A 14,360-nucleotide genomic window follows, 5' to 3' on the forward strand; every position below is an offset into this window, starting at 1 on the left:
ATAGTTAATAAAAAATTACGATCCAAAACAAAATTTTTCTAACTTATTTGTTTCCAAATCAGTCGTCGATTATATTTTGGCCATTCATGCAAAAACAATGTTACCATTACTCTACATTCTGTACATATGGGGTATTGGCTCATGTGATTTATTCATCAAAAATCCGTGGGTTAAATGAGAATGACCAATTCTGAGAAGTGTCAAAATTGCTTGAGTGACTGTCCTTTTGATAGGATGAATTCCATATTCCAACAATGGACTTGGTTTGTTGTAGTTCAGTGTTCCATATAGTCTGCATTTAATATTTATAATGGGGTTTTGGATGCGTTACATAATCACTCCTAGGAATCTATGTTTAACCTTGTCATATAATAGTTACAACTTTGGCTGCTGTATTGGCTTTGTAAATTCCTTGTAGCCTATGTGATCTGGAATTCAACATATTCCTCAGTTTTAACTAGCATACAATTCAATTTGTGAAGTGAAATTTACTTTATTATGCAAGGGTGTTTCTTAGATTATAACTCTGAAAGGTTTCTATAGCACTCCAAGAGTCAATAAAAGTGAAAAAGGTTTGCAAATGTATATCTTGAATAACTTTAATGACTGATCCTAACTGCACCTAATTCTGCTGTGAAAGCAGAAGCCTTGTTGAGCAAGAAAAATTGGTATGGTTTTTTGGGTGAGATGGCTGCAACTCCCACTCTTAGTGAAGATTTGGATCAATCAGTATATAGTATTATTATTCAGAAGATGAAGCCTATTTGTATGGAACAAGCCCACCATAGGGGCCATTGACTTGAAACTCAAACTTCCAAAGAATATTAAGGTGTTCTTTAGAAAGATGTAACAGAGGTAATGGGAAATACAGAAAGAAGGGATTACTTATTAAAAAAGAATAAAGGACTTAAGACTTAATGGCTCGACATTATCAGACCGGTTTAGAAAACTGCAGAACTGAGGTGTGTGAATTATTGATAAAGTAATAGGATTCACATAAAAATTGCAATTTGCTAGTTCAGGATGTTACATGATGGTTTTTGTTCTGTCTGTGGAAATATCTCCATCCTACGAAGAATTCGCTTTTGTTTAAGTACAAACAAAGCCTGATCTAATGTGTCACCAAACTAGAAAGAGTTAGACATCTTATAAAATAAATAGGTTTACATTAACACTAAATATGTCTACTAATATGAAGTACTAATTACCATAGTAAAAAACTTCCCTATAAACTATTAAAAATTTCCATAAACTATTTAAAGCAAGAACTGAAACCCTTACACACTGAAAAAGGTAAAATTTCAAAAATAACTTTTCTAAGATCTGGGAGAATGAAAACCTTAGCAACTGAGATGAAATATTTGAGTGACGTCCAACGTACCTTATCATTTGTGGCGTGTCTGATGTTTGTGCTTCAAAGCTTCATAAAACAACATATATAGATGGATTTAAAATCATCCATGGTTTGCTGCTTGTCTAAAAAAGTGGTCCTTTGAAATGCTATTTTCACAGCGGCTTTTGTAGATGACATTGAAATCAGTGGCTGCTGCCAATGTCAACAGATCTGTAAAAGAAGTTCCATTATTAATTACTGTCAGAAACTGGATTAATTTTTATTCTGTGCACATCACATCTATATAAAAAATGAATTTTATTTAACTTCACTTTCATAGAGTGCTACAATTAAGAGATCATTCTCAAGATAAACATCCATATAAAATGGCAGTTAAAGTAAACTGCATTTTTTTTTTTTTTTTGTATGCAAACATCAGTCTTTTGAAAGAAGTATTCCTTGGTGTCAAGAAATACATTTAAAGATAGAAATTTGTTTATAATTTTCTCATATTGGAACGTGCGCACTGAACGTTTCTGACATTCATTTAGTGGTAATTCTATATATTAGCTCCGCGCCTGTTTTTACCTTTTCAACTGGTTTTTTCTACACTTTTAGGGGTTCTGATACTGGCGGTGCATCTGTTTGTTGTCGGCCGAATGGAATGCCCTTTCACCGTGTTTAGTACTGGCCCTGGGGGGGCAGGGGGTAACCATACGTTAACAAGTTATTGCACTTGCCGAACGGGATGTGAACCATTCAAAACAGACGTACCCGTGCTCTGTCTTGTGAAGATCGCGTATGGAAACCCCCTGTTGGATGGACTTCAGGGGTTAATTACAGGTTAATTACACTCGAGCGCCAAAAATTAAAGGTAAATTCATGATTAGCAACCAAAAAACTGTAGAAAAAGTTACGTTAGAAGGCAGTCGCCGCTGCAGAGCTATTATATAGTTCTACCTATTTCATTAGCAGATGACCTAACTTAACCTAACCTAACCCAACCCAACCCAACCAATCTCAGGTATCAGGACCTCCCCCCTGTGTTTGACATTACTTTGGAAATATTCTATGAACTCTTGATCAGACTGAGAACCATCAATGGGATTAATGTCCTTGTATTTCGATAATTTTGTGCTTTCCCCCATCCAAAAATCCCAACTTTGCCCCCCCCCCAACATTAAAACATAGTTAAAAGTTATTTGAAGCCCAAAATGCAACAAGATTGGTGTATGGCTTTAATTTGAAAACATTTTACCAACTCAAACAAAATGAGAACCATCATTTTGTGCTTTTCCCCCATCCAAAAAAATAAAAAAATAAAAAACCTGCTTTCCCACATTAAAATTTAGGAAAATGTTATTTTCAGTTCCAAAGTCCAATTAATGGTTCAAAATGACATAATATCCCCGAGTGGTACATAAACCCAGGTTTATCCATGGGAATGCAATATAACAATTAACAATTGCCAACACCTTTGTTAAATCATACGATGCTGCCAGTCAATATCCTTTACTAATCTAGATTTTTACTAATAAATTTAGCAGGACAAAGGACACTTCAAACAGCATGAAACTTTATTGTGCAATCAACTTAACACTTGATAAGAATTATGAAGACTTTGGTTGGCTCGAAAGCGGATACGATCAACCTTAGTAAATAACCACTATAGGCCTAAGCTTAGTCAGTTTCTAAACTTCATTACAATGCTAAATTTACCGCTTTAATCTAATCAATAAATTCATCAATGACTTTCTAAATTAAGTGCAAGAGACTTACCATCTGTAATGTGGAGAAGTAAATATTTTCTCCACAAAAATTACGTTTTGATGTAAAAACAGTTAGCATTGTCAAGCCAGTAAAGTCACGTGACCCAGATTCCACTACCGTCCCGACGGCTTTGGAAACCATTTCAAACCATTTCTCGATAGTTTTTGTGAATTTTATGCATGTTATTATAAATTTTGATGAATAAAATCTTTCAAAAATTCCGTCGAAGGTAGTTGTCGAGATTTTTTGGGTTATAGCTCCAATCAGATTACATGTTCGCATAGAACGGGACTAAGTGAAACCCCTATATCTTCTATAAACAACAAAATATGGTTTAATAAATATAATAAATAACGCAGTGATCTTCTGTTGAATAAAAACATATTACATAAATATTCAGCAAAAGTAACGTTATTATATTTTATCGTAAACCTAAGCAATCTTCTTTAACGGCTTATGTTGTCTAGGTGAATCAGATGGCCGTAAAAAAAAAAAAAAAAAAAAAAAAGTAAAAAATGCGCCGAAGTTTCTTCGGCGCAATCGAGTTTTCTTTTACAGAAAACTGAAAGGCCAACAAACGGGAATAATCAAATGTAAAATTTAAGCTATAAGACAATAAGACATAATCTTTAAACCATTAATATATTAGCTCGTAATCCAGTAATGGTTTCATGACGTTTTCCAATTTGATTTTAGTTCGTGTTAAACCTTCAATTTCACGTCAGATCTGAAGTTTATAATCAAGGTTATATAAAAAATTATATTAAAAATATATATTTGTTGTCTTTAATCGTATATTATATTCATTATATTTTGCTAGAGTTGATTAAATAATTCAGTTTGAAAATACTGTTTAGCAGCCATCGAACTGCGTTTTTTTTTTTTTTTTTTTTGCAGTTCATAACAATTGCTTAGTCTTGACAATTTTTGTATATTGAAATGTTTCGTCAATATAATGAATGAAATAGAAAGGTAACATTTCTTAGCGCTTTTTATTTAGCAGTGAGAAGAACAAGTAATTTATTTTAACAATAAAATGACAAATCCTAAAGATATTTTTAGACCTAGTTTGGTAAAAAAAAAATAGTAAAACGAATTGCAAAAGTTGATATAGGCCCAAAAAATAAACACGACTTATAAGAAAATCATTAATGCAATAGTATAGAGGAATTAACATAAATAAAAATGAGTTTTCGTAAATGTTAATTGCAAAAAAATCTAGATTTTACCAGATTGTTGAACGTTATTACGAACTTTTGTTAGGTCGTACTGTTCGTAATATTCAGGCATCATTGGAAATGGAAAATATAGCTGAAAAAAAAACTATATAATTTGTGAAGATTTATGAATGCCATGCACGGCAACAAAGCCTTTAATAATATGAACTCAAAAATACCTTTTCCAAATAAAATTAAATACAAAAACAGTGTAACTTATCATTTCAACTCCCAAGTACCTTCTCAAAAGACTGAACTTTTTTTTCACATTTCCTTTCTTCCTTCTTATATCTTTTCCATGCCAAGCTAAATGTGTTGCTATTGTTAAATTAAGCTGGACTTCTGCCAGCACCGGCTCTTGTTCCGAAGGTCGGGCTAAAAGCTATCAGTTCATATTACTTCTCTGAAGTTCATTTACAATGAATTTGGAAGTTTGACATTTTGAAGATTCTGGCACCAAACTTGATTTTCTTCGGGAAATTCAGCAGCTTCGGGAAGAGTAAAATCTCTTAATAATGATAAATCAACACTGTGATTATTATTATTATTATTATTATTCAGAAATATGAACCCTATTCGTATGGAACAAGCCCACCACCAAAGGGGCCACTGGCTCGAAATTCACGAAGCTTCCAAGGAATGTCATGGCGTCCATTTTAGAACGAAGCAAGAGGGGTTAATCAGAAAAAAAAGCCAAAGAAAAACAAATCTTGTGCAAAAACCAGATATGTCCGACCCTCACTAGCATGGATATGTCACAACACATCAGCTCGTTATTATCTCTGTCGCTAAATTAACTTGTTGTTTGCACAGTGGCATCCTCGCTGATACGTGGCATTGCCGATCCAGACCTCTTGGTATCAGGCAGTGCACCTCTGAAGGTCAGGTCAGTCTTCGACAACCGGTGAGCTGTAGGTAATTATTAGTTTTTTTTTTGCTGTACCTCCGTTCATATTCTCTTTCTTCCATCTTGCTGTCTTCAACTGTCTCCTAACAGAACAGTTATTTCTTACTGCAAGCTGTAGAAGGTTTTGTTTCTGTTACACCTTTCACAAACCTTTTACTGTCAATTTCCATTTCAGAGCCTGAATGATCTCGTCTGGTCCCAGCACTTGGCCTTTGGGCCTAAATTCTATATTCTCTTCCATTCTTCAGATGCCCGGGTATCAGAACCAGGTAACGCTATCTACCTGGCCACGAAGAAAAGTATAGGTCTATTATCGCTCATACTCAGTTATATCTGTCGAATTCAGATACATTTGGTAAGAGCTGGACTAGGCCTACCTTCCCCAACATGATGAATGTATCTGCAAGTGGGAATAGACTTATATATACTTCTCTTCGTGATCAGGTAAATAGCATTACATTGTTCTGGTACCCCAAACCCGAGATCGAGTCCCCGCTGGGCATCTAAATTAACTTAATTTCTTTCTTAATTTGGTTCTAGGCTGAGTAGTTACAAGTGTTTTCAAAGTGTGAAGAAATCGAGAAGTTAAGAGGAATATATATATATATATATATATATAATATATATATATATATATATATATATATATATATATATATATATTATATATATATATATATATATATATATATATATATATATATATATATAATACATATTATGAACAACAATGCTCTCTTGATTTCTCAGTTTCTCAACATTTGAAAACGCTTAAGTTGAACCAAATATATATATATATATATATATATATAAATATATATATATATATATATATATATATATATATATATATATATATATATATATATATATATATATATATATATATATTATAGAGAGAGAGAGATTCTGCATAAACTGTTCTAATTTTATTCACTCTTTCAGAAACTCCAGACATATTTCAGGTGCGCTTCCTGTCCACTGGGACTTTCTTGGAAAACACGTGAGAGAGAGAGAGAGAGAGAGAGAGAGAGAGAGATTTCTTTATCGATGTCTCAACAGCATCCTGTTTATAATATTCTCTTACTTATGAATGATGCAAACAAGGTCTGGGGTGCCTTTCCCCCCCCCCCTCTCTCTCTCTCTCTCTCTCTCTCTCTCTCTCTCTCTCTCTCTCTCTCCTTATCCTTTGCTTAAACAAATTCAATAATGGGTTTGTTTTTGAAAGGATATATATATATATATATATATATATATATATATATATATATATATATATATATATATATATATATATATATATATATATATATATTTTTTTTTTTTTTTTTTTTTTTTTCACTGAAAGCAATTATTGCTTTTGTGGCATCAACGAGTCTTTTTGCAGGGATCTTCATATTGTCAGAGTTTTTTTCTGATTCTCAGGCGTCAATCTTCGGCGAGGAACCCACAAACTTCTTTGTTCCATTTATTGTTTTCCGTCGCGACAGCTGTTTCGCCTACTCTGTGGCATTTTCAAGTGACTACTGGTTTACAGTTTCGATTCGCAATCATTCTGTCTCTACGTGCGGATGGAAAAGCAGCCCTGAGCTGTGACTGGTCCAGGGATTAAAGGGATGACCCACTTTCAGGGTTGAAAGCTTTAGACGTAACGTAGAAAATATGAAATATGGGTATTCTATTACAGCTACAAAACAGTGCTTAATAGTTATGTATAAAAAGAACAATTTTATTTACAAAGTATAGTTATGCTGTGTAGATCATATTTACAAAATTAAAAATATAAAATGAAACTTAAAAAATATATATTTTTGACGCCTTAGAATCGGAAAAAACTCCATCGATGTGAAGATTCCAACAAAAACTCATTGATGTCATAAAAGCAATTGCTTTCAATGAATATATATATATATATATATAATATATATATATATATATATATATATATATATATATATATATATATATATATATATATATATATATATATATATATATATACATGCTATAACCCCTTTTATTCTTTTTACTGTACCTCCGTTCATATTCTCTTCCTTCCACCTTCCGTTCCTCAACCCTCTCCGAATAATTGATTGGTAGTGAAATTGCAGGATTTTTCTCCCGTTACACCTTCCAAGCCTTTTCACTTTTAGCTTCCCTTTCAGCGCTGAATGACCTCGTAGGTCCCAGTGCTTCCCCTTTGGCCTAAATTCTACATTCACTTAAACTGTCAGAATGAGAAGTGACTTGATGAATGAGTTTAAACCAAAAGGAAGCCTTAAAAATGAGAATAATACTTCTCATCTCTTTCAGAACATTCACTGGAGATGAGAAGCATCACGCCTCTTACGGGCGTTTGTCTGTGGACGGCGCTCGTGGTCCTTGGCGTCTTATGCAGTGGGGGCGTCTGCGATGAGGTCAGACTTCGGAGGAATTACGGTGGAACGAAGGTAAGCATTTTTAGTTTTCTGTACAGGTAAACTATTGAGATAGCTATTTGTCTCCATCCGCACTTTTTCGCCCCGCCCTCAGATCTTGAAAACCGCTGGGGCTAGAGGGCTGCAAATTGGTATGTGGATCATCCACCCTCCAGTCATCAAACATGCCAAATTGCAGCCCTCTTGTTTCAGTAGTTTTTATCTTTTTTAAGATTAAAGTTAGCCATGATCGTGTGTCTGGCACCACTAGAGTTAATAGTAATGTTTCCATCCGCACTTTTTCTCCCCGCCCTCAGATCTTGAAAACTGCTGGGCTAGAGGGCTGCAAATTGGTATGTTGATCATCCACCCTCCAGTCATCAAATATGCCAAATTGCAGGCCTCTTGCTTCAGTAGATTTTATCTTTTTTAAAGTTAAAGTTAGCCACCATCTAGCTGAAAGTTTCATGGGCTGCGGCCGAGAGTTTCACGGGCTGTGGCTGAGAGTTTCATATAGAAAACTCGACTGCGCCGAAGAAACTTTGACACATTTTCTACTTGTTTTTTTTTAGGTTATTATAATTATTTATTAACTTTAATTGCTTGTGATCCCTGGTCCCTTGTTTACTTGTGTATTTATTTATTTTCAGATCAATGATCATTTTCATATTTTTAATACGAAAATAAGAAGAATCACAAATTCCTTTTTTCTTAATCGTGAGAATCATTACTCCAATAATAGTCGTAACAAAATTTTGTTTGTGTGTGTCTTGTTGACTCATTTATTTATATATATATATTTATTTATATATTTATTTATTCATTTATTTATTTATTTTATTTATTTATTTGTTTATTTATTTATTTATTTATTTATTTATTTATTTATTTGTATATTTTCAGGCCAGTGCCGCCAAAGTGAGAGAAGATGTGAAGGGGAGCAAGACCAAGTCTCCTTCCACCTCACCGACCAAGGTAAATCAGCTGATTAACAGGAGTGCCAACTTTACCACCTTTTTTTTTGGTTCAGACAAACAATAGATAAAAAAGGTACATGATAGTAATTATATGAAGAAAGAAGAAGAAGAGGAAATGAAACCTTAATCTATTGAGGACAATTTAAGTTCCTTTGTGGTAGAGAGTTTGGTGTTAATGTTGGTACCATTAGTTATGTATGTGTATATAGTATATTATGTATGTATATATATATATATATATATATATATATATATATATATATATATATATATATATATATATATATATGTATACAGACACTCCTCTACTTAGGAACTTTCAACTTAGGAACTTTCAGAGATACGAACAAGTATGGTTGTAAATTAAAACTGCACTTTGCTGTATTATTATTATTATCTTAATTTGCTCAATGTATTTAATGCATTTGGGTTTTAAATATCATTCGTATTAATAAAATACTCTGTAAAATTCAGTACAGTACTAGTGTTGTGTTTTAGTATGAAAAAACATAAATAGTGCTGTACATGTCGACTCTGAATATATCAAGTTGGACTTACGAACAAATCAAGATACGAACAGCCGTTCGGAATGTAACTCGTTCATAAGTAGAGGAGTATATATATATATATATATATATATATATATATATATATATATATATATATATATATATATATATATATATATATATATATCAGCTATGTATTCTGTGAAATTTGAGATTAAATTCTAACTTCTTTATCATTTTCAGGTTGGCTGGCCAAGTGTGGTTGAGGAAACATCTGATGGTTTAGGGTTTGTATCATCATCTATTCTCTCTCTCTCTCTCTCTCTCTCTCTCTCTCTCTCTCTCTCTCTCTCTCTCTCTCTCTCTCTCTCTCTCTCTCTCTCTCTCTCAACCACTAACCAGTGACCCATCTTTCAAAATCTTAGTTGTCTTTTTACAATCAATAGCCAACCCAAGAACCATTTAAACTCTATTTTGTGCAATCTGTCCAAAGTGTGTTTAATTTTCTAAATTTAATCTCTATTTTTGATGCATTTTGAGTCTGGGTAAATACGGCAAATCTGAAGTCTCGCAAGGTTAGTTAATCAGAAAAAAAACACAAGGTCATAGACATGAATAACTTAAATGTTACCCCTGATGTTGGCTATTTGCCACATATTGTCTTGCGAGAAAGCAAAGTTATGCCAGGGCCAGTTCACTCGTAACTTCTGTATTGCAAAAACATGCGAATTTATCAATATGATGTGTACTATCTAACAGCTTCATTTCATAGCATCGCTTTCTCTCCAACAGATCAGGCTCCTCTGGGACGGTTGACGGTGACCGCGTTGTGGGTTCTGGGTCTGTTGGTTCGGGTGGTGCCTTTGGAAGTGGCCACTCAGGTACAGGAAGTTCAGGTGGGGTCTTTGGAGGAGGTCTTTCTGGCTCAACAAGTGGCACTTCTGGAGGCAGTAACTCAGGATCAGGAGGTTCAAGTGGGGTCTTTGGTGGAAGTTCCTCAGGCTCAACAAGTGGCACTTCTGGAGGAGGTTACTCTGGATCAGGAGGTTCAGGTTGGGTCTTTGGAGGAAGTTCTTCAGGATCAACAAGTGGCAGTTCTGGAGGCAGTCACTCAGGATCAGGAGGTTCAAGTGGAGTCTTTGGAGGAAGTTCTTCAGGATCAACAAGTGGCAGTTCTGGAGGAGGTTACTCTGGATCAGGAGGTTCAAGTGGAGTCTTTGGAGGAAGTTCTTCAGGATCAACAAGTGGCAGTTCTGGAGGAGGTTACTCTGGATCAGGAGGTTCAAGTGGAGTCTTTGGAGGAAGTTCTTCAGGATCAACAAGTGGCACTTCTGGAGGAGGTTACTCTGGATCAGGAGGTTCAAGTGGGGTCTTTGGAGGAGGTTCCTCAGGCTCAACAAGTGGCACTTCTGGAGGAGGTTACTCTGGATCAGGAGGTTCAGGTGGGGTCTTTGGAGGAAGTTCCTCAGGCTCAACAATTGGTAGTTCTGGAGGAGGTTACTCTGGATCAGGAGGTTCAAGTGGGGTCTTTGGAGGAAGTTCTTCAGGCTCAAAAGGTGTCAGTTCTGGAGGAGGTTCCTCTGGATCAGGAGGTTCAAGCGGGGTCTTTGGAGGAAGTTCCTCAGGCTCAACAAGTGGCACTTCTGGAAGCAGTCACTCAGGATCAGGAGGTTCAGGTGGGGTCTTTGGAGGAAGTTCTTCAGGCTCAACAACTGGCAGTTCTGGAGGAGGTCACTCAGGATCAGGAGGTTCAGGTGGGGTCTTTGGAGGAAGTTCTTCAGGCTCAACAACTGGCAGTTCTGGAGGAGGTCACTCAGGATCAGGAGGTTCAGGTGGGGTCTTTGGAGGAAGTTCTTCAGGCTCAACAACTGGCAGTTCTGGAGGAGGTCACTCAGGATCAGGAGGTTCAAGTGGGGTCTTTGGAGGAAGTTCTTCAGGCTCAACAAGTGGAGGTTCTGGAGGCAGTTACTCTGGATCAGGAGGTTCAAGTGGGGTCTTTGGAGGAAGTTCCTCAGGCTCAACAAGTGGCACTTCTGGAGGCAGTTCCTCTGGTTCGGGAGGTTCAAGTGGGGTCTTTGGAGGAAGTTCTTCAGGTTCAAAAGGTGTCAGTTCTGGAGGAGGTGTCTCTGGATCAGGAGGTTCAAGTGGGGTCTTTGGAGGAAGTTCCTCAGGCTCAACAAGTGGCACTTCTGGAGGAGGTTACTCTGGATCAGGAGGTTCAAGTGGGGTCTTTGGAGGAAGTTCTTCAGGCTCAACAAGTGGCAGTTCTGGAGGAGGTTTCTTTGGATCAGGAGGTTCAAGTGGGGCCTTTGGAGGAAGTTCTTCAGGCTCAACAACTGGCAGTTCTGGAGGAGGTCACTCAGGATCAGGAGGTTCAGGTGGGGTCTTTGGAGGAAGTTCTTCAGGCTCAACAAGTGGCAGTTCTGGAGGAGGTCACTCAGGATCAGGAGGTTCAGGTGGGGTCTTTGGAGGAAGTTCTTCAGGCTCAACAACTGGCAGTTCTGGAGGAGGTCACTCAGGATCAGGAGGTTCAGGTGGGGTCTTTGGAGGAAGTTCTTCAGGCTCAACAACTGGCAGTTCTGGAGGAGGTCACTCAGGATCAGGAGGTTCAAGTGGGGTCTTTGGAGGAAGTTCTTCAGGCTCAACAAGTGGAGGTTCTGGAGGCAGTTACTCTGGATCAGGAGGTTCAAGTGGGGTCTTTGGAGGAAGTTCTTCAGGCTCAACAACTGGTGGTTCTGGAGGAGGTTCCTCTGGTTCAGGAGGTTCAAGCGGGGTCTTTGGAGGAAGTTCTTCAGGCTCAAAAGGCGTCAGTTCTGGAGGAGGTATCTCTGGATCAGGAGGTTCAGGTGGGGTCTTTGGAGGAAGTTCCTCAGGCTCAACAAGTGGCAGTTCTGGAGGGGGTTACTCTGGATCAAGAGGTTCAGGTGGGGTCTTTGGAGGAGGTTCCTCAGGCTCAACAAGTGGCAGTTCTGGAGGGGGTTACTCTGGATCAAGAGGTTCAGGTGGGGTCTTTGGAGGAGGTTCCTCAGGCTCAACAAGTGGCAATTCTGGAGGAGGTTACTCTGGATCAAGAGGTTCAGGTGGGGTCTTTGGAGGAGGTTCCTCAGGCTCAACAAGTGGTAGTTCTGGAGGAGGTTACTCTGGATCAAGAGGTTCAGGTGGGGTCTTTGGAGGAAGTTCTTCAGGCTCAACAAGTGGCAGTTCTGGAGGAGGTTACTCTGGATCAAGAGGTTCAGGTGGGGTCTATGGAGGAGGTTCCTCAGGCTCAACAAGTGGCAGTTCTGGAGGAGGTTACTCTGGATCAAGAGGTTCAGGTGGGGTCTTTGGAGGAAGTTCCTCAGGCTCAACAAGTGGCAGTTCTGGAGGAGGTTACTCTGGATCAAGAGGTTCAGGTGGGGTCTTTGGAGGAGGTTCCTCAGGCTCAACAAGTGGTAGTTCTGGAGGAGGTTACTCTGGATCAAGAGGTTCAGGTGGGGTCTTTGGAGGAAGTTCTTCAGGCTCAACAAGTGGCAGTTCTGGAGGAGGTTACTCTGGATCAAGAGGTTCAGGTGGGGTCTATGGAGGAGGTTCCTCAGGCTCAACAAGTGGCAGTTCTGGAGGAGGTTACTCTGGATCAAGAGGTTCAGGTGGGGTCTTTGGAGGAAGTTCCTCAGGCTCAACAAGTGGCAGTTCTGGAGGAGGTTACTCTGGATCAGGAGGTTCAGGTGGGGTCTTTGGAGGAGGTTCCTCAGGCTCAACAGGTGGCAGTTCTGGAGGAGGTTCCTCTGGATCAGGAGGTTCAAGTGGCATTGCTGGAGGTAGAGGTACTGGATATAAAGGCTCAGGTTATGGAACTAAAGTTAAAGGTTCATGGGCTGGAAGCACATTGCCTGGTAGTGGGAAAAGCACTGCAAGTGCTGGCTGCCGGGGTGTCAGAAGAGGATCACCTCACTGGGTACCAGGTCTGGACGAATGGTGCAGAGTCCACTGCTATGTAGGCGTTTGTCCTAAAGAGAAATGTGTTTGTTAGTATTTCCCAGTGTTCTGTTTCCTTCATCGGAGCTTCAGTTCTGAACTGAGTTCTTTTGAGGGCCATAGATTGAATATTACAGAATGTCTCTATGCCTGAGAACTAAGTTTATATTTGGATCTTTTTACTGGTGTAATTTATGTTACAAGGCATATTTTTGGATAGCTTATGCAGGTTTGGTTAGGCTACCACGCCCATGGATCCCATCAAAAATTGTGATAAGCTCCCCTACTCTTGCATCTTGTGTAACCAATGTACATGTTCATGATTTCAGAATACATGAATAAACATGGATCAAGCTCAACATCCAAATTTTAATATCCTAAAAGAAAAGAACTTAACCGAGTCCATCTGAATTACAACCAATTCTTCATGGCACAGAAACCAAAGCAGGCATTTTCACCTGCAATGGCTCTGATCCCGCAAAAATACTTCACCACCCTAGTGGTAGCAGACCCGCCTCTGAAAGAGATGGGTTAACCGTTCCAGGGAAATGTACGGTTCGAAATTTTGGAAGTCGACAGTTGCCCAAAATCGAATTTATTATGAGGCACATACAGAGAATGTGCTGGTCTCTCTCTCACACACACACACACACACACACACACACACATATATATATATATATATATATATATATATATAAATATATTTATTGTAGACAGTTAGATAGATAGATAAAGTTTCGAAGTTTCGTGATACCATAATATATATGCACTGGAAGAGCAATGAAATAATGAAAATATATATATATATATATATATATATATATATATATATATATATATATATATATATATATATATATATATATATATATATATATATAAAATGTATGAAAAAAGGCCCATATAACACTATTCTAACGTTGCAACCATATATTTCGAGCACTTCCTTCTCTGCCCCTGTTCACTGGTATAATGTGGACAGATGAAATGTTACAAGGATATATATATATATATATATATATATATATATATATATATATATATATATATATATATATATATATATATATATATATATATATAAAGTATAACATTAGCAAACAGGAAGAGAACGCAATGGATTGTGATTTCATCTCCCGGAATCCTTTTCAGGAAACTTGCCCAGTAAGATGGTGAAATTTTATCATTATGATCACAATAATGACGACGATGATTGTCATTACGCTATCATTATACATTTTTCGGCAATTATTTAACGTGACATTGATCTACA

The 14,360-nt window shown here is 37.4% G+C and overlaps 1 protein-coding gene and 1 long non-coding RNA gene across 3 annotated transcripts in view; one reads left to right on the top strand and one right to left on the bottom strand.

Moving 5' to 3' along the window:
- LOC136840323 (uncharacterized) overlaps window positions 1–3,225 on the bottom strand; it is a 34,996-nt gene extending 31,771 nt beyond the window's left edge. For both annotated transcript variants that reach the window (XR_010853590.1, XR_010853589.1), the window contains exons 1-2: window positions 3,113–3,225; window positions 1,382–1,564 (exon numbers count right to left, since the gene is read on the bottom strand). This is a non-coding gene — a long non-coding RNA (uncharacterized lncRNA). The remainder of the gene's footprint in view (window positions 1–1,381; window positions 1,565–3,112) is intronic.
- A 3,211-nt stretch (window positions 3,226–6,436) lies between these two features.
- On the top strand, window positions 6,437–13,443 carry LOC136840407 (kinectin-like). The gene is made up of 6 exons (XM_067107086.1): window positions 6,437–6,440; window positions 7,541–7,677; window positions 8,548–8,619; window positions 9,374–9,410; window positions 9,923–10,254; window positions 10,333–13,443. The coding sequence occupies exons 1-6, from the start codon at window positions 6,437–6,439 to the stop codon at window positions 13,105–13,107; spliced, it is 3,357 nt and encodes a 1,118-aa protein (XP_066963187.1). The 3' UTR covers window positions 13,108–13,443.
- Window positions 13,444–14,360: the final 917 nt, after the last annotated feature.

The sequence above is a fragment of the Macrobrachium rosenbergii genome, chromosome 7 (genome assembly GCF_040412425.1).
Source record: "Macrobrachium rosenbergii isolate ZJJX-2024 chromosome 7, ASM4041242v1, whole genome shotgun sequence".
Classification (NCBI taxonomy): Eukaryota; Metazoa; Arthropoda; class Malacostraca; order Decapoda; family Palaemonidae; genus Macrobrachium; species Macrobrachium rosenbergii.

Bases quoted from the DNA above. Each gene is read 5' to 3' on its own strand.
- LOC136840407 (XM_067107086.1), top strand. The intron at 9,411-9,922 runs GTTTAGGGTTTG...TCTCTCCAACAG, and splicing joins GGTTGAGGAAACATCTGATG to ATCAGGCTCCTCTGGGACGG. The intron at 10,255-10,332 runs GTTCAAGTGGAG...CTGGATCAGGAG, and splicing joins CAGTCACTCAGGATCAGGAG to GTTCAAGTGGAGTCTTTGGA.